Genomic DNA, 24,314 nt, shown 5'->3' with positions numbered 1-24,314 from the left:
CAATGACTATCATCCAGTAGCATTTACATCTACAATGATGAAGTGATTTGAGAGGTTGGCGATGAAACTTATCAGCTCCTGCCTGAGAAGCGACTTGGATCTGCTCCAATTTGCCTACCATCACAATAGCTGATGCCATTTCATTGGCTCGTCACTCAACTCTGGAATACTTGGACAGCAAAGATACATAAATCAGGATGCTCTTTATCAACTACAGCTCAGTGTTTAGTACTATCATCCCCTCAGAACTAATCAATAAGCTTCAAGGCCTTGGCCCCAGGACCTCCTTGGTTAATTGGATCCTCAATTTCCTCACTTGCAGACCCTAGTCAGTTCAGATTGGCTGCAAAATCTCCTCTACGATCTCCATCAGCACAAGTGCACATGGCCGTGTACTTAGTCCCCTGCTCTACTCGCTTTACACTTATGACTATGTGGCTAAGCACAGCTCCAATACCATATTCAAGTTTGTTGACTGTTGTAGGCAGTATCAAAGGTGCTGGTGAATCAAAACATAAGAGGGAGATTGAAAATCTGGCTGAGTGGTGCTATCAGCAAGACCAAGGAGCTGATCATTGAATTCTGAAGATGGAAACCAGAGGTCTATGAGCCAGTCTTCATCAGGGATCAGAGGTGCAGAGGGTCAGCAGCTAAATCTTGCGATGTTATCATTTCCAAGTACCTGTCCTGGGCCCAGAATGTAAGTGCAATTAGGAAGAAAGCATGGCAACACTTCTACTTCCTCAGGAGTTTACAAGATTTGGCATGACTTTTGAAAAACTTCTATAGGTGTGTAGTGGAGAGTGTATTGACTGTCTGCATGATGGTGTGGTGTGGAAGCACCAATGCCTTTGAACAGAAAATCCTACAAAAAGTAGTATATACAGCCCAGTTCATCATAGGTAAAGCCATTCCCACCATTGAGCACATCTACACAGAGCATTGTGACAAGAAAGCAGGATCAGGGACCTCTGCCATCCAGGTTTTGCGTTCTTCTTGCTACTGCTATCAGGAAGAAGGTATAGGCGCCTCAAGACTCACACCACCAAGTTCAGGAACAGTTATTACCCCATAGCTATCAGGCTCTTGAACCAAAAGGGGTAACTTCACTTGACATCGCTTGCCCCATCACTGAAATATTCTCACAACCTATGGACTCACTTTGAAAGACTCTTCATCTCATGTCCTCTATTTATTGCTGATTTATTTATTTATTTATTAATATTGTTTATTTATTTTTATATTTGCACAGATTTAGTGAGGGTTAGTATGTGATGATATATATGTACTTAGATAATAAATTTACTTTGAACTTAAATTTCATGCTCATAAAATAATGCTAAAAATAGTATTTCACTGATAATTTTGGTTAAAATATCAAATTATCCAATAATTTGAATTAAATAATGTGGCCAAAACTGCCCAGGAAGTATTACCTTGAAAAACAATGTAAATTAGCAAACAATTCTGATGTGTATTTAATATATCAATAATATTGTTTGATTAAGCTTTCTTTGTTTCAATAATTAATTATGATATACAGTCATACGGCATATCTCATCACGTCACTGAGACAGATGTGTGTGTCTTGCTTAAAATAAAAATAGATTTACCTCCCAGCTCCTTGTTTTGCTTTCAATTAGTTTTTATGTTTGGAGTTCAAACCATAACACTGATGGGGAGGAAGTTTTTAAGGAACCTGCTATGACTACCTTCATGTTGAACTGCAGCGACATGTTCCAATTTTAAAAAATCGGAGTTGACCAGGGATACAACCTTAAGGAACCAATAGCACAGCTAGAAATTGTTGAGCTTTTTTTAAAAAAAAAGTGCAGCATGTTTATTTTTCTTTGGAGCAGGGCATTTAAGTCAATTGAGTGAAAATGGCAGAATTTGCAGGTTCATAAACAGTGAGTACTGGGTGATAATAATCATCTTAAAAAAAAGCAGAAGTGACTGGCTATGTCAGAAAGATTGACGCATTTGATTTCACAACTGATATACTCAACCGATTGAACACCATTTTGAAGCAAATGAAATAGCCAAAGGTATGCACACACATTCTAGAAAGAAAAAAAAAGATGAAAGGATGACAGAAGTGCTATGACATGGAAGAGAATAAACGAGACCTAATTTCTTGAGAAATTAGCTATTTCAGAGATACAAGAAACTAGAAGAAGAAAAAGTAAAGCATGAAAAAGAAAGACAAGAAGTTGAAAAGGAGAGAAGAGACAGAGAGAAAGAATATGAGTGAGAAAGAAAAAGGTGTGAAAGAGAGAAGTAATGTGCAAAAGAAAAAGAGAACAAAATAAACCAGGACTGGGGAGAGAAGCAAAGATTGAAATTCTGTAGATCCAGAAAGAAAAGCAAACAAAAGGTGGCTAGAGTTGTCAGAACCACTTCCTGCAGTCTAAGAATCAACTACAACCACCACAGAGGAGGCCCCAGAACCTGACATTGTTTCGCAGCCACAAGTCTCACCTGCCCAAACAGTCACTTCCCTTGTCAAGAAAGACATTATCCCTCAAGAGTAAAAAATCCTCCACAGTGAATAAGTCTTTAGGCCTGAATGCGACAATTTAAAATTTGCTATGCTGTGGATATCTATACTATAGAAGTTCTATTGTATAGTATACTGCGTATATATAGTATATGTGGATAAGTTGAGATGCATTCTATATTGAGTTGGAATTTATACCTAAGCTGGGAGGGGTGTTGTGTATTTAACATATCTGTAAAATTATAAATATATTGTTTAGTTAAGCATTTTTTGTTTAAATAATTCATTATGGTGATATGTACAAAGAATGCGAATGGTATATGTCATGATGCTGCCATGTCATACTTGTGCATCTTACATGCATAAAATGAACTTAGATATGCATTATGGACTCTCCATGTTTTCTTTCAATTAGTTTTATGTTTTGGAGTTGCAAAACATTACAAATTCAAATAACTTGTTTGAAGTGAGAGGAGTGAATAAGCTGCACTTGTGCTGTGTGTTAATGATGACTGAAATCCAAGTTTGAAATATTTACTGCCAGACCCCTCATTCAATGGAGTTACCTCTTGGAACTACAGTGGATTAATGTCAACCAATGTTTTTACATGAGTTACAAAAGGTCAATTCATATGCCTGTCAAAGTACACTGATTTCCAATAAACTATGAAGACTTAAGCTTTGAACCCTTAGCTCCCATTTCATATGCAGAATACAAATGAATCTCTACACTAAATGAAGTGTGTATGCAAACATTTTTTAGAAACCCTCAGTGATATTTGTATTGTAAATTATGATTGTTGTGTTTTGTAACTCCAAAACACTAACATAATTAAAAGGAAAAGACGGGAATCCGCAATGTGATTCTAACTTTGTGTTTACTTCAAGCAAGGCATGCACTTTACACCTGGTAACCTAACAACATATGCAATTACAATTGGCCCAGAATGAATTAGTTAAATGAACAATAATATATTTACAGTGTTACTCAAATATTACTGAAATATCAAGTACACAACACTCCTTGCTGCTTAGCTATAAACTCCAACTCAATATAGAATACATCTCAACTATATATACAGTATGCAATATAATTTAACTACTGTACAGACATCCACAGTATTGTGAATTTTGTGGAATGACAAACAGCCATGCCAGTGTCCAATTCCATTTTAATTGATATGCCTTTCACTGCTGGTGTGGTGTAAGCCATTTTGCTTGTCTCATGTTAGTTTTCACATGGTAAATCTTAAGTCTACTCAGACAGCTACCCTGTTATCAACAACATGCAGATTATTGCTCTTTTTGAAATTGCAACTTGACTTTTTAGCCTTTCTGTTCCCAATGCAATCTATTTATTTTTTACTGCCCAACGTGCACTTTGTGTGACCTCCATTTTCTGGAAGTTTCACCTTTAAATCTGCTTTGGTCTGGTGTATCTAAGCCTCTGCCACAATGGTAACACAATTTGTTTGACCAGGCCGGTTTCTTTTTTGACGTTACAATTTTATTCATGCTCCGTTTCATTCCTGACTATAACTCAATTGTGTCGCTGTCTGTTGTTTCCATGGATACAGCTATTGCAACTGCTCTTTTAAATATCAGTTGTGCTTCATTTATGTACCATTTTTGAATGCTTTCTTGTAAGATTGCACAAACTAAATGATCTCTCAGTGCATCATGAAACTCATACTGAATTCACAATGCTTGGACAACTACAAATGTACTTCTTTTCAGCCATGTACATTGAAATTGACTTCCTTTTGATTCAACTTATGAATGCATTGCTTTCATGATATTGGCAAAGCTCATTTCGGCTGGTTTGGTTGGAACAGTTAAACTTCAAAACAAACTGTATGCCTTTAAATCCAATGTGCTCAGTACAATTGGCACTCACTTCTCATCGGCTTTTCCATCTGCTTTAAAATTGAATGTGTCTATTTTTCTGATGTAGCTAGCCATTTCTGCTTTTTTAGTGATTATTATAACCTGGTACTCACTGTTTATGAACCTACAAATCCGTTTTCAGCCTTCTTTTTAAACTCAATCCTGTTTTCCCTTCTGAAGAATACATGCTGCCCTGCTATTTTTACTGGACCGCGTCTCACTATGCTTTTTAAAAATGTGAACACCTCACTGTGCTTTAACAGGTAGGTAGTCATCTCTGATTTGTTTTAAAAATACCTTGTCACCACTGTTATGTTTTGTATTTCCAAAACATTAAACTAATTAGGGGTCCGAAGTGCGATTCTAACTTCATGTGTACTTTTAAGGGAGATGTGCACTTATCACATGGAAGCGTTATGACTTCTGCAGTTCACGTACTTTTGCATATAACCCGTATTGATTTATTTAAATGAACAAGAATGCTTAATCAAACAATAAATTTACAACAGTACTCATATATTACCGAAATAGTAAATAGACAACAATGATCCTACATGTTCGGTAGAAAATAACTGAGCTATCTATAATAATCAATTATTAAAGCTTTCAGATTTTAAGTTTGTTTTAAATACACAGCTTTTGTTGAAGTGGAAATCAGCCTCCTAGATAATTTACTGAACTGAATACCTAATTCATTATCTTCCATCAGCAAATTCATATCTTTAATTATTGACCAGGCGAAATCTTACAGTCTGTCCAATATTGGAGGGCGAGCAGCAACTTCGCCTGTTGAATTTCCAGCATAATCTGATTACTCAGATAGAGCACGTTTCAAATCTGCGTCGCCTTATCTTTTTGGATCTATACAACAATCAGATTGAGGAAATCTCAGGTCTTTCTTCTCTGAAGTCACTTCGTGTCCTTATGCTGGGCAAAAACAGGTACAGAATTCTTCTATTTACCACCTGTAGATTGCTTTATAACTCAGTCTGGTAATATCTGTTCAGAAATGGGGTGTAGTATTGAAAAGTTATCCAGAACACAGATGGTCAGAAGCAGTTTGAAACATGATCATCTCTAAGCCACTGGAATCACAAAACCTGTCAGAATCAGAATCAGGTTTATTATCACCAGCATGTGATGTGAAATTTGTTAACTTAGCAGCAGCAGTTCAATGCAATATGTAATCTAGCAGAGAGAAAAAAATAAAATAGTAATAATAATCAATAAACAAGTAAGTCAATAAAACAAGTAAATCTATTGACTAAATTTTTTTTTAAACGTGCAAAAACAGAAATACTGTATATTTTTTTTAAAAAGGTGAGGTAGTGTCCAAAGATTCAATGTCTATTTAGGAATTGGATGGCAGAGGGAAAGAAGTTGTTCCTGAATTGCTGAGTGTGTGCCTTCAGGCTTCTGTACCTCCTTGATAGTAATGCAAATCTCTCTTTCTCTATTACACATACCCACCCTAAAACTTGCTGAAATGGATGTGGTGTATATGGATTTTTGTAGTGTTCGACAAGGTTCCCAAGGGTATGCTCATGCAGAAAGTCATGAGTAATGGGATCCATGACAACTTGGCAGTATGAATTCGGAATTGGGTTGCTCATAGAAGGCAGAGGGTGGTGAAAGATGGACTATATTCTGACTGGTGGTCAGTAACCAGTGGTGTTCTGCAGGGATCTGTTCTGCGACTTCTGCTCTTTGTGATTTTTATAAATGATTTGAATAAAGAAGTGGAAAGAGGGTTTCAAGTTTAAAGTATATTTATAACTGAAGTGCGTATGTACTAACTTGAGCGGCTGCAGACGGATTTACCAGGATGCTGCCTTTATTAGAGAACAAGGTTGAGCGAGATAGGGATTTTCTCTTTGGAAAACAAAGGGGGATGAGAAGTGACTTGATAGAGGTGTATAAGATTATCAGAGGCATTAATAGAGTGGATAGCTAGAGACTTTTCAGTTTGGATGAGCAACACAGAATCAGAATCAAGTTTATTATCACCAGCATGCAACGTGAAATTCCTTAACTTAGCAGCAGTTCAATGTCAAGTCAAGTCAACTTTTATTGTCGTTTCGACCATAACTACTGGTACAGTGCATAGTAAAAATGAGACAACGTTTTTCAGGACCATGGTGTTACATAACACAGTACAAAAAACTAGACTGAACTACGTAATTAAAAAAAATACAGAGAAAGCTACACTAGACTACAGACCTACATTGGACTGCATAAAGTGCACAAAAACAGTGCAGGCATTACAATAAATAATAAACAGGACAGTAGGGCAAGGTGTCAGTCCAGGCTTCAGGTATTGAGGAGTCTGATAGCTTGGGGGAAGAAACTGTTACATAGTCTGGTCGTGAGAGCCCGAATGCTTCGGAGCCTTTTCCCAGACGGCAGGAGGGAGAAGAGATTTTATGAGGGGTGCATGGGGTCCTTCATAATGCTGTTTCCTTTGCGGGTGCAGCATGTAGTGTAAATATACATGATGGCAGGAAGAGCGACCCTGATGATCTTCTCAGCTGACCTCACTATCCGCTGCAGGGTCTTGCGATCCGAGATGGTGCAATTTCCGAACCAGGCAGCGATGCAGCTGCTCAAGATGCTCTCAATACAACCCCTGTAGAATGTGATGAGGATGGAGGGTGGGAGATGGACTTTCCTCAGCTTTCGCAAAAATTAGAGACGCTGCTGGGCTTTCTTTGCTATGGAGCTGGTGTTGAAGGACCAGGTGAAATTCTCCGTCAGGTGAACACCAAAAAATCTGGTGCTGTTTACAATCTCTACCGAGGAGTCGTCGATGTTCAGCGGGGAGTGGTCGCTCCGTGCCCTCCTGAAGTCAACAACCATCTCTTTTGTTCACATTAAGAGACAAGTTGTTGGCTCTGCACCAGTCCATTAGCTGCTGCACCTCCTCCTCTGTGTATGCTGACTCATCATTCTTGCTGATGAGACCCACCACGGTCAAGTCATCGGCGAACTTGATATGGTTCAAGCTGTGTGTTGCAGCACAGTCATGGGTCAGCAGAGTGAACAGCAGTGGACTGAGCACGCAACCCTGGGGAGCCCTCGTGCTCAGTGTGATGGTGTTGGAGATGTTGCTCCCGATCCGGACTGACTGAGGTATCCCAGTTAGGAAGTCTAGGATCCAGTTGCAGAGGGAGGTGTTCAGACCCAGTAGGCTCAGCTTTCCAATCAGTTTCTGAAGGATGATTGTGTTGAATACTGAACTGAAGTCTATGAACAGCATCTGAACATATGAGTCTTTTTTGTCCAGGTGGGCTAGGGCCAGGTGGAGGGTGGTGGCAATGGCGTCATCTGTTGAGCAGTTGGGACGGTACCCAAACTGCAGGGGGTCCAGTGAGGGCGACAGCAGTGTCTTGATATTCCTCATGACAATGCAATACATAATATGGAAGGAAAAAAATAATAATAAATAAGTAAATCTTATTCAGTATACTTCATACAGTATAAATATACTAAATAGATTAAAAATCATGCATAAAACAGAAATACTATATATTTTAAAAAGTGAATAGTGTCCAAGGGTTCAATGTTCTTAAGGAATCAGTTGGCAGAGGAGAAGAAGCTGTTCCTGAATCGTTGAGTGTGTGCCTTCAGGCTCCTGTACCTCCTTCCTGATGGTAACAGTGAGAAAAGGGCATACCCTGGCTGCTGGAGGTCCGTGATAATGGGTGCTGGCTTTCTGAGACACCGCTCCTTGAAGAAGTCCTGGGCACTTTGTAGGCTAGTACCCAAGATGGAGTGGACTAAATTTACAACACTCTGCAGCTTCTTTCGGTCCTGTGCAGTACCCCCCCCCCCCCCCATACCAGACAGTGATGCAGCCTGTCAGAATGCTCTCCACGGTACATCTATAGAAGTTTTTGAGTGTATTTGTTGACATACCAAATCTCTTCAAATTCCTAATAAAGTATAACCGCTGTCTTGCCTTCTTTATAACTGCATTGATATGTTGGAACCAGGTTAGATCTTCAGAGGTCTTGACACCCAGGAACTTGAACCTGCTCACTCTCTCCACTTCTGATCCCTCTATGTCTTATGCTTCCAGAAGTCCACAATCGGCTGTTTCATCTTACGAACATTGAGTGCCAGGTTGTTGCTGCGGCACCACTCCACTAGTTGGCATACCTCACTCCTGTACACCCTCTCGGCACCACCTGAGATTCTACCAACAATGAGCTATGTATTTGACCTATGCCTAACCACACAGTCATAGGTATATAGAGAGTAGAGCAGTGGGCTAAGCACCCCTAAGGTGCACCAGTGTTGATCATAAGTGAGGAGGATATGTTATCACCAATCTGCGCAGATTGTGGTCTTCCGGTTTGGAAGTTGAGGATCCAATTGCAGAGGGAGTTACAGAGGCCAGGTTCTTTGCCTTTGACAAAGTTCCACATGGAAGGTTAGTTAAGAAGGTTCAGTCGTTAGGTATTAATGCTGGAGTAATAAAATGGATTCAACAGTGGCTAGATGGGAGATGCCAGAGAGTAGTGGTGGATAATTGTTTATCGGGATGGAGGCCGGTGACTAGCGGGGTGCCTCAGGGATCTGTTTTGGGCCCAATGTTGTTTGTAATATACATAAATGATCTGGATGATGGGGTGGTAAATTGGATTAGTAAGTATGCTGATGATACTAAGGTAGGAGGTGTTGTGGATAATGAGGTGGGTTTTCAAAGCTTGCAGGGAGATTTATGCCGGTTAGAAGAATGGGCTGAACGTTGGCAGATGGAGTTTAATGCTGAGAAGTGTGAGGTTCTACATTTTGGCAGGAATAATCCAAATAGAACATACAGGGTAAATGGTAGGGCATTGAGGAATGCAGTGGAACAGAGAGATCTAGGAATAACAGTGCATAGTTCCCTGAAGGTGGAGTCTCATGTAGATAGGGTGGTGAAGAAGGCTTTTGGAACGCTGGCCTTTATAAATCAGAGCATTGAGTACAGAAGTTGGGATGTAATGTTAAAATTGTACAAGGCATTGGTAAGGCCAAATTTGGAATATTGTGTACAGTTCTGGTCACCGAATTATAGGAAAGATATCAATAAATTAGAGAGAGTGCAGAGACGATTTACTAGGATGTTACCAGGGTTTCAGCACTTAAGTTACAGAGAAAGGTTGAACAAGTTAGGTCTCTATTCATTGGAGCGTAGAAGGTTGAGGGGGGATTTGATCGAGGTATTTAAAATGTTGAGAGGGATAGATAGAGTTGACGTGAATAGGCTGTTTCCATTGAGAGTAGGGGAGATTCAAACGAGAGGACATGATTTGAGAGTTAGGGGGCAAAAGTTTAAGGGAAACACGAGGGGGTATTTCTTTACTCAGAGAGTGATAGCTGTGTGGAATGAGCTTCCTGTAGAAGTAGTAGAGGCCAGTTCAGTTGTGTCATTTAAGGTAAAATTGGATAGGTATATGGATAGGAAAGGAGTGGAGGGTTATGGGCTGAGTGCGGGTAGGTGGGACTAGGTGAGATTAAGAGTTCGGCACGGACTAGGAGGGCCGGAATGGCCTGTTTCCGTGCTGTGATTGTTATATGGTTATATGGTTCTGCAACTTCTCAATTAGGATTGTGGGAATGATGGTATTAAATACTGAGCTATAGTCAATGAACAGCATTCTGACATAGGTGTTTGTGTTGTCCAGGTGGTCTAAAGCTGCGTGGAGAGCCAATGAGATTGCATCTGCCATTGACCTATTGTGGCAATAGGCAAATTGCAGTGGATCCAGGTTCTTGCTGAGGCAGGAGTTCAGTCTGGTCATGACCAACCTCTCAAAGGATTTCATCACTGTAGATGTGCTACCGGGCGATAGTCATTAAGGCAGCTCACATTATTCTTCTTAGGCACTGGTATAATTGTTGCCTTTTTGAAGCAAGTGGGAACTTCTGCCCATAGCAGTGAGAGGTTGAAAATGTCCTTGAATACTCCTGCCAGTTGGTTGGCACAGGTTTACAGAGCCTTACCAGATACCCCATCTCATATTTATTTATTTAGAGGTACAGCGTGGAATAGCCCCTTCTGGACCAGCAAGCCACGCCACCCTGCACTCACCTCTTTAACCCTAGCCTAATCACAGGACTATTTACCTACTAACTGGTACATCTTTTGAATGCATGAGGATATTGGAGCACCTGGAGGAAGCCCACACATACAGAGGATGCCAGAACTGTAAGAAAGTTTATATGCTCTTCTGTCTGGGTAGCCTCCAAAATGAGATGATCTTTGATTTATTTCATTTCCAGTAAAATTGCACCCCCCCCCCCCCTTTTTCCATTCTCCATCCTCCTCCTCACCTGCCTATCTCTTCCCTATGGTACCCATCTCCTTCCCTTTCTTCCAAGGTCCACTCTCCTCTTTTATCAGACTCCTCCTCCTTCTGCCCTTTATATTTTTTTATCATCTCCAAGCTTCTCACTTCATCCCCTTCCTCCACCCACCCACCTTTCTGCTCACCTGGCTTCTTTCCCATTCGTTTCCAGTCCTGATCAAGGGTCTTGGCTCCTGTTCACTTAGTATTGAAAAACACTAGTGCCATGTAAAGAAATGCTTCCCGATGTTAGTTTGAAATCTCCCTCTAACCCAGCCTCCACCTATGGTTCGTGTCCTTGATGATGGATTAATTTTGAATTAGCAGCTGGCATCCACCTTATTGATTTTGAACGTGTGTGTCTCCTCTCTTTCTATGTCTGCTTAGGCTAAAAATATTTAATTTTTTCAATCTTTCTTCACAGTCCCTACACTGCGGTCCTGGAATGTGTCTATTCACCCTTCTCTAAACTTCCTCCAGTGCTTCACATCCCTCACAAAATATAGAGACCAAAATTGTACACATTACTAAAGGTGTGGCTTCACAAGTGCAGTATTGTGGTGACCCACTTTCCAGTGCACTCGAACCGGCTCACAAAATGGCGCATGCCGGCAGAGAGGCCGGCCCCAAAAAGGGCGCCAGGCCTTCTTCACCAGCAAGGGGAAAAGCCCCCTGTAGCATTCCCGCCCGGGGAGGGCGGAAACGGGAAGGCTTAAAAGCGAGGCCGCGACGTTTGAATAAATTTTTTACGCAACTGCAACTTACCGTCTGCATGTCGTTATTTCAGTGCTGTGTGTAGCACACCGCTACAGTATATCTTTTTCATAGGGTTTAGGATTAGATAGGGTCATGTGGGGCTCCTTTCTCCTACCTACCAACTCAAAAGTTTAATGATTGTCAACGAGCTTCACTAGATGTTCAAAATGTTCCAAGTCTGGACTTGATGCCCCCGGACCGTGTGCACCTCTTACCCTGCGCTTCCTTCCCATGGTCACCCACCTGTCTCTTTCTTTCTGGTCTGGAGTCTCAACCCATGGCTCTCTTTGGGTGCACACTATCCCCCTATTTTATTTGGAGCATCTCTGCCAGTTCTCTATAGCAGTCCTCTCTATAGATGCTGCTTGACCTGCTGAGTTCCTCCAGCATTGTGTATGTGCGTTTCTCTGGATTTCCAGCATCTAAAGGATCTCTTGTGTTTTGCCAGTGCCTTTTTCCTCAGGCAGCAATGGCTAATACCAGAAGACACTTACCTTTGAAGGTGAGTAGAGGGAAATTTAGGGGTGATGTCAGAGGTAGGTTTTACAGAGTATCTTGAACACACTTGAAGCAGACACATTAGGGACATTTAAGAAATTCTTGGGTAAATGCATGAATGAAAGAAAAATGGAGGGCTATGTGGGAGGGAAGGGCTACAGTTTGATCTTGGAAAAGGTTCAAAGGTCAGCACATTGTGGGCCCAGAGGACTATTCAAGTTCCAAATTATCTATTAAAAGTTCCAGATTGTTCTGATACTCTCCACAAGAGGTCAGTAAGATATCACAAAATGGAACTTTAAGACAAGATATCTTGCATTGAATAATTCAATATATTCTGAGTGTTAAATCCTATGAAGTTTGAATTCTGTAAGTGCTATATTTGATGTGTATTCAGAGTAATCATTTTAAAAATTTGTGATAATTTAATGCTGTAATTCTCAGATGATAATGGTGCTATTGACTTCATGAAAAGAGATAGTGCCAGTAACTTTTAATTCTTTCCTCTGTGAATTTTGTAATCTCTTGTAGCTTGATGATTATTGAAGGTGAAGTGCAATAACACTCTGTGTGAGGGCTTCTGAGCTAATTCAAGCCCCGTGCTGATCTGGAATCCTTTCATTACGGAATCATCCTTGTGAACTTCCCCTGGACTCTCTCCAATGACAACACACCCTTTCTGAGAAATAGGGCCCAAAACTGTTGACAATACTCCAAGTGCGGCCTGACTAGTGTCTTATAAAGGCTCAGCATGATCTCCTTGCTTTTATATTCTATTCCCCTTGAAATAAATACCAACATTGCATTTGCCTTCTTTACCAACCTGCAAATTAACTTGGAAGTCTTACAGGAGGACTCCCGAGTCCCTTTGTACCTCTGATGTTTGAAATTCTCCCCATTAAGATAATAGTCTGCACTATTGTTCCTTTCGCCAAAATGCATTATCATACGTTTCCGAACACTATTCCATCTGCCACTTTTTGCCCATTCTTCCAATTTGTCTAAGTCCTGCTGCAATCATATTGCTTCCTCAGCACTACCTACCCCTTCACCTACCTTTGTGTCATCCACAAACTTTGCCACAAAGCCATCAATTCCATTATCTAAATCAATGACGAACAACGGGAAAAGTAACAGTCCCAATACTGACCCCTGAGGAACACCACGAGTCACCGGCAGCCAACCAGAAAAAGCCCCTTTTATTTCCACTAAACAACACACACAAAATGCTGGTGGAACACGGCAGGCCAGGCAGCATTTTGTGTGTGTTGTTTGAATTTCCAGCATCTGCAGATTTCCTTGTGTTTGCTATTTTATTTCCACTCGCTGCTTTCTGCCTGTCAGCCATTCCACTATCCATGCCAGTATCTTTCCTGTAATGCCATAGGATTTTATCTTGTTAAGCAGCTTCATGTGGCACCTTATCAATTAATTAATACTGATTACTTTAACTTTGTCACCAGCATAAAAGTGAAACTTTTCTAAGAAAATGGAGGCTTTGCTGGCCTTCTTCATAATGGCATTAATGTGCTGGACCCAGGACAGATCCTCTGAAATGATAGCTTGGAGGAATTTAAAGTTGCTAACCCCCTCCACCTCTGATCCTCTAATGAGGATTGGTTCATGGACCTCTGGTTTTCTTCTCCTGTAGTCAATAATCAGCTCCTTGGTCTTGCTGACATTAAGGAATTTACACTTGTTGCTTTGTGCTCTTAGCCCATAATCTTCTAATCTTTTCAACACTGTCTTGAGGCCTTGTCATCCTTACCAGTAACAATGATGTCATCCAGATAACACTGAGTGGATGGGCAGTCTTGCAGCACCTGATCCATATATTTCTGTCAGAGTGCAGGTGCAGATGCTATTCCAACAATAAGCCTATTAAAGTGATAAAGCCCTTTGTGAGTGTTTATGGTGAGAAACACTTTGGAAACTTCTATCTTCATCTGTAGATCGGCCTCAGTTAAGACACTTTGCTGATGTGTTTCCTTCCAGAAAGGTTTGCAAAGATATCCTCTACTGTGGGCAGAGGGTATTGATTTACTTTCAGTACTAGGTTGATAGTGGCCTTAAAATCAGCACACAAAATCAACTCATTCTTCTTGGCTACTGGGCCAACTATCGTTGCCTATGGGCACCACTCAACCTTGGAAAGAATTCCTTCAGACTCCATGTGCTCTAGCTCACTGGCTACTTTATGAGGAACTGGATGGACTTTGCAAATCTTGAATGTGGTATCTTTACTTAACACTTTTTATCCTTGATATGCCATCCTTGAACACTTTAGTTGACTCCTTTGCAGGGGATCTGGCGTGTAAACAGTGGATGAATCTCCAATCGAGTTGTAGTTGTCTTAGCCAATCACAGTCCCACAGACCCTCCTGTTTTTACCACATACAAGCCAAATATGGCTTGTTTGTTGTTGTATTTTAATGTTACGGATGGCATTCCCACAGGAGTTATCTTTTCTCTAGTGTAAGTTCTTAGTTAATTATCTTCAGGCTTCAGTTCAGTATCTTTGAAATGCCATTCAAACTCATTTTGTGGAATGACTGAAACAACATTCAAAGTAAATTTATTATCAAAGTACATATATGTCACCATATACAACCCTGAGATTCATTTTTTGTGGCCATACTCATTAAATTTATTGAATAATAACCATAACAGAACCAATCCCCAATTTAGGTGTTCAATCAGAGTGCAGAAGACAACAAATTACAAATACTAAAGAAAGAAATAATAATAAATAAGCAATAAATATCAAGAGCATGAGATGAAGTGTCCTTGAAAGTGAATCCATAGGTTGTGGGAACATTTCATTGATGGGGCTTGTGAAGTTATCCATTTGGTTCAAGAGCCTGATAGCTGAGGTGTCGTAACTTTTCCTGAACCTGGTGGTGTGAGTCTTGAGGCTCCTGTACCTTCTTCCTATGGCAACAGCGAGAAGAGAGCATGTCGTGGGTAGTGGGGGTCCCTGATGACAATTGCTGCTTTCCTATGACAGTGTTTCATGTAGATATGCTCCATAGTCAATGCTGAGCCAGAGTCTAATTCCATTTTAATTAATTTGCTGTTTACTTCTGGTGTAACCCATATTGCTTGTCTCATGTTAGTTTTCACACATTTAATCTCAAGACTATACATTCCTGTGTCATTATCAGACTTTTCATCAACAGCATGTAGATTAGTCCTCTTTTTGAGTGCATTTTGACTTTTCATCTTTATTTCTTCCCTGTGTAGTCCATTTTTTTGCCTGCCCTATATGCTTTTTGTAAGTGTCCTACTTCGTGCATTTTCTTCAAGTTACACCTTTATACCTGCATTGGTCTGCTATTGAGCAGCTATCACAACATTAACACAATTTGTTCAGCCAAGCATTCCAACGTCTACACGCTGCAATTTTGTTAATGCTCACTTTCATTCCTGACTGCAATTCAATTAAATTTCTCTGTGTGGTTTCCATTGATACACAACTTCAACTGCTGTACCTCAGTTAGGAACCATTTTTGAATGTTTTCTTGTAAGATTCCACAAGCTAAATGATATCTCAGTGCATCATTAAATCCCATTACAGAACTGAAAATGCTTAGACAACTTCTTCAATTCAGTCACGTATGCAGAAATGGATTCCCTTTCCTTTTGATTCTGCTTATGAAACCTGAAGCATTCTGCAAGTGCAATGGTTTTGTTTCGAAATGTTCCTGTGTTACATTCATAATATCAGCAAAGCTCATTTTGGTTGGTTTTGTTGGAGCAGTTGGACTTCTAAGCAAACTGTCTGCCTTCAAATCCAATGCACTCTGCAAAATTTGCATTCACTTCCCTTTGGCTATTTCACTTGCTTCATAATACTGCTGAATTTGCTTAATGTACCATGCCCAACTATCTTCTTTATTTATTATTTTTAATCAATAGGACTGGGTGTTAAAATCCCTAAAGTTTCTGCACTGCACTTGAATTGAGTGGAAGTAGTTCTTAAAGATGACCACTAGGTGATGTTACTACCATTACGACACATCTTCAGTTGTGTACCTCGACGTCACTGGATGTTTCAGCCTTTTATCACAAGACACCCTCAGCCGAGGCAGGTCCACCACAGGCTGATCAGACCTAGGTGTGTGTCACATGGTTAGTCTCGAGATGGTCACTTGGCAGCCCAGACGGCATCCCTTCTTTTCAGCCACAGCCAGTGACTGCTCATTTCAGCGGCATTAGCAAGTGCTTTGATTGCCTTCCTATGGGCCTGCCCTATGACTCCTACCTCCCTCAGCAGCCTTACGATGGAACTGGCTACAAAACCCCCGCACCCCACCTCAATTGGGCGCACTTTTACGTTCCAGCCTCGCTCTTCTGCTTCAACTGCAAGGTTGGCATATCACAACCTTTTCCATTCGTAATCGTCATCCACATCATCCTCCCAGGGGACCGCCAGCTCAATGATACAGACAGGAGTTGGACCAAAGGACCAAGTCATGCTGCAGGTTGGTCGTTGCAGTTTCAGATGGGAAGGTAAGTTTCTGGCATAAATCAACATGCATTTCCCAGTCACTGCACTCAGTGGGCATGAGTCGTGAGGCAAGGGGTTAGCCCCCCCCCCCCCCCCCGGTTTCTCTCCTTCCTGAATGAAAGATGGTAGTCGTGGGACTATTGTCTGGTCATTGAGAGGCCTGGTGTTGGTGGTTACTCTCTTACAGCTGCCAAACACCTCAGCACTTGGTTGTGTCACCATGTGTATCTGCCTTGTATTAGGCTGGTCTTGCAACTAACCAAGATGTGCTTGAGGGATGCCGGAACTGCGCACAGAGGACAGGCTGGATCCTCTCCCAGCTCTGATGATAAAGCTCAATCTGTTTGACTCCATGCTCCACAGCTCACTCCATGTGATTTTCCTCCTCTCAGCACCCTCCCACCTCATCCAGCAACTTTGCCTGGCTTGGGATATTGCTTTGGCACATTTGGCTGCTTCTTCTTGGCAGCGCACCACCTCCACCACCAGGTGCTGGTGTTCAGTTGTAGTAGCCTTTTGCCAGGTAGGTTTCATTACTCCAAGGCCAAAGCCGCCTCTGCCCCGTTGAACAAAGCCCACTATGTCCCGGTGTGGGAGGGCAACTTCTGCTTCCAGTACTGCTGCAGCTGGGGTCCATTTATTCCTTGTGGCTAGAGCAGGAGCAATGCCTCTTACAATTGGGTCCCGAGATTTTTTGAGTATCATTTCCAGCCTTGCTTTGGCACATCTGTGTTTTCCACCAGGCTAGAAATAGGCAGAGAAAGGGCTCTGATCCCGTAAAGTCCTATGCTGCTAAGGCATCTCGATAGCCCAAGCCACTTCCTCACATGTGAGTTCACCAGCCTCTCCTGCCGATTTGCATGAGACATAGTGACCTCATAGATAGTAATTGGCCACATAAGTCAGGGCAGCAGTCCAAACTGAAAGCACCAAAGCTTCAACCTCCCTGGGAGAGCCGTGTTGTTGATCAGCTTGAAGCCACTGATTGTATCCTGCCTTAGTTGTTCCACCTGCTCAGTGACTCTGAGGTCTGAGTTGTACCAAGTCCGAGGCTTTTGATGGGCTTCTCCAGACAGCTGGTATTGGCTCAGCATTGATACGAAACCTTATGTCGGTGAGCCGGCCTTTGACAATTGAGATACTGCGAGACTTACTGGGTTTGATCTCCATTCGTGCCCATTTGATATTTCCCTAGAGTTTATCCAGCAGGCATTGGTGCATGCTTTTGTTGTTGTTATTGTGGTCACATCATCAATGTACGCCCTGATTGAAGGAAGACGCAGCCCATTCTTCAAGAGTTTCCCTCCGACCACCCATTGTGATGCTTGGATAATGAGCTCCATTGCCATGATAAATGCCAGAGGAGAGATGGTACAGCCCGCCATTATTCCTATCTCAAGGTGCTGCCATGTGGTGGTGTTATCTTGTGTTGTGACATAGAACTGCAGATCCCAGAAGTACGCTTTGACCAGTTTTGTGATGCCCTCTGGAACCTGGAAAAAGTTAAAAGCTGCCCACAGAGTCTCATGAGGCACTGACGCAAAAGCATTGGTAAGATCTAGGAAGACCACCTGCTGGTCTTTCTTTTCTTTCACCCGGTACTCACTTTTTGAGTACTCAATATATCTGTCCCTTCCAAAGGAGCACGTGCTCCGCTGTTTTTTTTTACTTGACCATTTTTTCTTGTGCCTTGTTTTAAACTCTAACATCTCACTGCACTTCAACAGGTAGCTGTCTCGTGTTCACTTAAAACTTCCTTGTCGCCACTGTTATGTTTTGTAACTCCAAAAACATAACACTAATTGGAAGAAAAACAAGGAGTCCGAATACAAGTCTAACTTCATTCCCACTTAAAGCGAGATGCACTTGTGATATGGCGGCATAATGATGTTTGTCATTTATATAACTGAAGTGTTAATACACAGTTAGTAAGTTGTGAGCATGCTATGTTGGCACCAGAAGTGTGGTGACTCCTGTGGGCTGCCCCCAGCTCATTTCAGACAGTGTTCGTCATTGACATAAAACAATGTATTTCACTGTATGTTCTGATACAAATGTGACAAAAGTAAACCTTTCTTAAATCTTTCATGCTGGCACTATGCACAAGTGGTTTAGAACGGAAAAAAATGATGAGTTCTGTTCTTTCAGTTTGTTGTGTTAGCATCATGTGTTTAAAACTTAGTTATTTGTACCTGTATAAGATTTGTTTCCATAAATTGAAATTGAACATTCAGGTTCCAACCTGAATGTTCCCAATCAATTGAAGGCCGTATCAAACTTCTGATTCACAAAATCTGAATTTTGTAGTGTTGGGAGCTGCTATTTTGTGTTAGCCACTAAATTGATCTCTACAGCTAATATTACCAGTTAATAACTGTGAAAGAGTCTGCAGTCCAGTGTCATTGGGTGAATGTCTATTAATCCAGGCAGTGCAAAAAAAACATCAGTGTACTTCAACACTGTAACTTGTAAACACTGTAATTGGCTTTTTATTTGCATTTTACACTATTGCAATTGAATTGCTGTGAACCGCAAGTGAAAGTTCGAGTTTTAAAGTGTCGTCAAAGGTGGTGACAATCAGCATATGAGAGGAAGATTGAAAATCTGGCTGTGTGGTGCCACAGCAACAATCTCTCACTCAATGGCATCAAGTCCAAGGAGCTGATTATTGCCTTCAAGAGGAGGAATCCAGAGGTCCATGTGCCAATTGTGGGAATCAGAGGTGATGTGGGTCAGCAAAATTAAATTCCTCTGTGTTATCATTTCAGAGGATCTGTCCTGGGTCCAGCACATTGATGCCATTATAAAGAAAGCTTTCCTCTGCTTTCTTAGAAGTTGGCAAAGATTCAGCATGACGTGTAAAACTTTGACAACCTTCTATAGATTTGTGGTGGAGAGTATACTGACTGGCTGCATCACAGCCTGGTATGGAAACACCAATGCCCTTGTACAGAAAAGCCTGCAAAAAGTAATGGATACAACCTAATCCATCATGGGTAAAGCCCTCCTCACATTGAGCACATCTACTTGGAGCGGTCACAGGAAAGCAGCATCCATCATCAAGGACATTCTTCTTGCTGCTACCATTGGGAAGGAGATACAGGAACGTAAGGGCTCACCCACCAGTTTCAGGAACAGTTTTAACCCTCAACCATCATGCTCCTGAACCAGAAGTGATAAATTAATTTACTCAAACACTGAACTGTTCCCACAACCTATGGACTCACTTTCAAGGACACTTCACCTCATGTTCTCAATATTTATTGCTTATTATTTATTTATTTTTGTGTTAGCACAATTTGTTGTCTTTTAACATTGGCTGTTTGTTCGTTCTGGGTGTGGTCTTTCATTGATTCTATTGTGTTGTCTTTACTGTGAATGCCCACAAAAGATAAATCTGGGGGTTATATATGGTGACGTGTATGTACTTTGATTTTGATCTTTGAGGTATTGATTACCTGCTGTATTCTACCTCTGTTACTATAACACAACTATTTTGGGATTTGATATACTAAGTAAAATGGAATCCCCAAAGTAATCATAAAACAAAGAAAACCAACATGTCCTTACCTTAGAAATTACCTTGGGTTGCCCATAGCCCCCTATTTTTCTGAGCTCCATGTACCTGTCCAGGAGTCTCTTAAAAGACCCTGTCATATCCACCTCCACCACTGTCACTGGCAGCCCATTCCACACATTCACCACTCTCTGCGTAAAAAAAATTTACCCCTGACATCCGAGTAGATTGTTTGAAAACATCTAGCCTGGTTATTTAGCTGCTCAGAGGTTCATGGTGATAGATTAACTGAAAGTACTTATTAATTTTGAAAGTCATGCCTTTTCAGCAATTGCTGTTAAATGTTGAACTCCAGAACATCACATCATTATGAGTGTCTGATACCCATCTTGAATAGTGCCCACAATGAGCCCTAAAACATTGACAGTTTGTCAGTCACAGATGCACGGATCTTAGATATTAAAGGACTGCTACTCATTATTTATTCTTCCTTCATACTACTTTCTTGAAGTTGATGACTGGAATGGTGGTGTTGTTTTCCTCTCGGGTTGTATTAAAGAGCAGTTCTACACATTTTGTAAAGGCAGTTTGGTTAATTTTCATCCTTCTGTGCATAATGGCAAGAGAAAAAAAAGAAAGATTTCCTCAATTTTGACAGAATGAAGTTAGTCATGCACCTTGAATTGGATGTTATATTTATGGGGAGGAAGAATATTGTGGGTCTGGTCTGCCTTGACCAGCACACCCTCTGATATGTACCTTACACCTTATTCTGGGAGTATTTCAGTTCGATTTTGGTCTGGAATGTTTGTATTGCTTTGCTTTCATCCTGAACTGTTAAAGATCCTCTTGGGGCTCCGACATAATCTGCCACTCTCTCTAACATCTTGTTGAAACTCTATATCCAGCTTCCAGCTACATAATGCAGATTTAAATTTGGGCCGGATTAAAGAGTGGCTAGTGGCTAGGTGCTTTAATGAAGGAAAAATTAAAAATGGGATAGGAAGGGCTTCTCTAAATGTATGTAATAGAGGTATATGTTTCATGTTTTTTATCTCTTCACAGAATCAAAAATATTTCCAATCTTGAGAATCTGACTGATCTGGATGTGCTAGATTTACATGCAAACCAGGTATGGCAACTGGCAAAGAATACACAATCAGTCATAATTCACAAATATTCAGCCAGCCTTAATCATTTGTTTTCTGACAAAACAAATCATTTGTCATGGAGATTGTTGTGAATTTTCCCATTAATCTCTTTAAGTTTTGATGAGCCAATTATATTTATTTTCCTGCATTCCAAAATGGGTAATGAATGAAAGGAAGTTTAAAACTATTATTACAACTTTCCCTTTTCATTAGAGAGGGGATTGTGCTCCTGTAACTTATGTTAACACGGTAATATTGCATTCTATTTAAAACAGTAGTTTTCCAAGTGAACGATTAAAGACTATGAATCCAGAATCAGGTGTAGCAATTTCTCCCTTTCATATTTTTAAAAACTAATGTTAAAATTGGTGCATGTGGTTACAAATTCATACTCTTTCAGGTTTCAGCTACACCTTCTGATTTTGGACTTAAACTATTCCTGATTTTGTACAGCACCTTTAACTCCACTAACTTCTCAAGGCACATCACACACAATTTATCCGAAAGGAAAATGTTGAATACCACAATTATGGATGTAGTTACAGGACATTTAGAAAATATCTGCAATAAAACTGTAATAGTGTGCTATTACATTCAGACATTCCACTTGTTCACTATTGAACTCGATAGGTAATGCTTCCTGTGCTCCTTTTAATTCCTTCAAATTTGCTGGATTAAATTTATTTCAGATTAAATTAATGATAGATTAAATTTGGCTGAATTGTTGTTTCCTGTTTTCCTCAGAGATTTGATATATTCTGTGCTTGTTACCAATCCATGTGATAGGTCCAAACTCAACCTGTGCATCCACTGATTCAAGTTTCCAGCAAAAAGTCAGCCAAGTGCTATGGACAGTCATCTAACATTACAAAATGTGGAAGACTTACCAAATGATTAAATAGCACTTACTCGGAAAATATAAAAATAATTTATATGTCTCATTTTTAAGAGTCAGAGTTTGCCAGCTAGTTAGAATAATAATCACATAGAAAATGATGTGTTTGAATAAAGGACTGCAGATAGTTCATCTTCAAGTGCAGACTATTTCTGTACGGTCAAATTATTTCCATGATGTTTTTTGTATTATACTGTGTTGGGAAAGCATAATCCTTTCTTTGCAAAAGCCTAGATATTTTCCAAATGCTAGTTCTTGAATCTTAATTAGTATTCAAGCTATTTTGTTATTTTTATTTTCTATTTTAATAGATTTCTAAGATGGAAAACATTAATCATCTGAGTGAACTTCGAGTCCTGAATCTTGCAGGGAACCTCATTGTACATGCCGAAAATATGAATGGCCTTGATTCACTGACAGAACTCAACCTCAGACGCAACCGCATCGAAACTGTTGTGAGTTTTAGATGTGGCTTACTCAAAGCACTGGTTCATGGAGTGTTTGTCATTAAATTTATTCATTCTAACTGTAAAAAGGCTTTGTGTTTTCCCAATGTTTTCTTATTTGATATTTCCATTATTATAACCATTCTGATCTTTCATACCCTGCTTAACATAGTCCCTCTCCTGTTGATGAGTCTGAAATAGTTAGTTCAGCCCCATCACCCCAAATGAGCCACAGGCCACTGACATTGTTCATCAGAGTCTTCTATCCTAGGCCAGTCTTTCATCCCTCCTTTCCCAGGGATGAAGTCTTCAGAGCTTTGTTGTCATTTCTCTGTCTTTGTTTTTTACAGGATTGGGTTGCTAGTCCCATGCCCAAACCTTCTCCTTTCGCAGCCAGGCTTGGGACTGTCCGTGTCAGAATGAGTCTGTAATGTATTCTAATATTATCTTTCCACTATCACATCAGAAGCGGTCTTAAGTCTTGCCAGTATGCAGCAAGACCAAGACAGTACAGGTAAATATGATTGTCAAGAGAGGTTCATAAATCAGGGCACTGAGAACTGGAGTTGGGATGTTACTTTGAAGTTGTACAAGACGTTGGTGAGGCCCAATTTGGAGTACTGTATGTAGTTTTGGTCACTTATCTCGAAGTTCAAACTTTGGCCAGCTGAACCCAAGATGGCACTAACGTACATTAGCAACTCTCTGCAGGCTTCAGGAAGTTGTATCAGTTTAAATATACTCCTTTTCAACTACTTTTGCTGCAATTTGTAGCATGTAAATTGCCTCTTAACGGACCACGAAATTAAATCAATGATCTTCAGATCTCACGTTCAACCGTTAAATATGGAGCAGTTAACAATGCCGTGGCCGAAAACACACCAGGGGAGGCAGCATTCAAACCAGGCTGAAGCATAGAGGGGTGAGGCCACCCTTCTTAGTATCTTATTGGCGAATATGCAGTCACTAGAAAATAAGTTTGACGTTCTCAGGGCACGGCTGCTGTAGCAGAGGCAGATGAGTCATCTCGATTGTTTTTTGCATTGAGATGTGGTTAAATGTGGATACACCAGATGCAGTGATATGACCAGAAATCTTATGTCTTTCAGAATGGATGAACCGTGAATTCTGGTAAGGAAAGAGTAGGCAGCATATGCTTTTTAGTCAATTCTTTTTGGTGCATGGACATTGAGGTTATGTCAACTTTTTGTTCTCTTGACTTAGAACACCTAAAAATTAAATGTAGACCATTCTATTTGCCTTGGGAGTTCTCAGCCGTGATCTTGACCAGAGCTTCCATACCACTAGTGGCCAATTATAAGCAAGCAGTCCTGAAACTACACAATGTTGTCTATAAACAAGCAACAGCTCATTCCAATGCATTTCAAATTATAGTTGGCGACTTCAACTAGGCCTATTTGAAGAAAACTGTTGTGTCTGTGCACAACTACATATTGATCAAATAAAAGCACGGATGCGGGAGATGGCTTTAACTGGTGTTTTCACGTTGCAGTGAGAGAGAGAGAACAATGCACATGCATAGGCAACAGATCAATGCATAGTGCCTGGGGGTCATCATTGCTCTAAAAGAAATAGATCTATACAGTCAGCCCTCCTTAACCGCGAGTTCCGCTTGCGTGAATTCAACCAACCGCGAATCACAAAAACCCGGAAGTGCACTTGTTGTTCGAGCATGTACAGACTTTTTTTTCTTGTCATTATTCCCTAAACAATGCAGTATAACAACCATTTTACATAGCATTTACATTGTATTAGGTATTATAAGTAATCTAGAGATGATTTAAAGTATATGGGAGGA

General features: G+C 40.6%; 1 protein-coding gene across 4 annotated transcripts in view; it reads left to right on the top strand.

The window, feature by feature from the left end:
• LOC140714042 (leucine-rich repeat-containing protein 49) overlaps positions 1 to 24,314 on the top strand; it is a 168,631-nt gene that overhangs the window by 25,774 nt on the left and 118,543 nt on the right. For 2 of the 4 annotated variants that reach the window (XM_073024714.1, XM_073024715.1), the window contains 2 exons: positions 21,069 to 21,135; positions 22,361 to 22,504. In XM_073024714.1, coding sequence (XP_072880815.1) covers positions 21,069 to 21,135; positions 22,361 to 22,504 — 211 coding nt within the window. Of the gene's footprint in view, positions 1 to 5,124; positions 5,329 to 10,067; positions 10,211 to 21,068; positions 21,136 to 22,360; positions 22,505 to 24,314 lie in introns of those variants that run through there. The other 2 variants (XM_073024713.1, XM_073024716.1) reach the window with 2 other exon arrangements.

Source organism: Hemitrygon akajei, chromosome 21 (genome assembly GCF_048418815.1).
Source record: "Hemitrygon akajei chromosome 21, sHemAka1.3, whole genome shotgun sequence".
NCBI classification, from domain to species: Eukaryota; Metazoa; Chordata; class Chondrichthyes; order Myliobatiformes; family Dasyatidae; genus Hemitrygon; species Hemitrygon akajei.
Note: the sequence above shows the minus strand (reverse complement) of the source record. Positions and strands in the feature narration are given on the sequence as shown.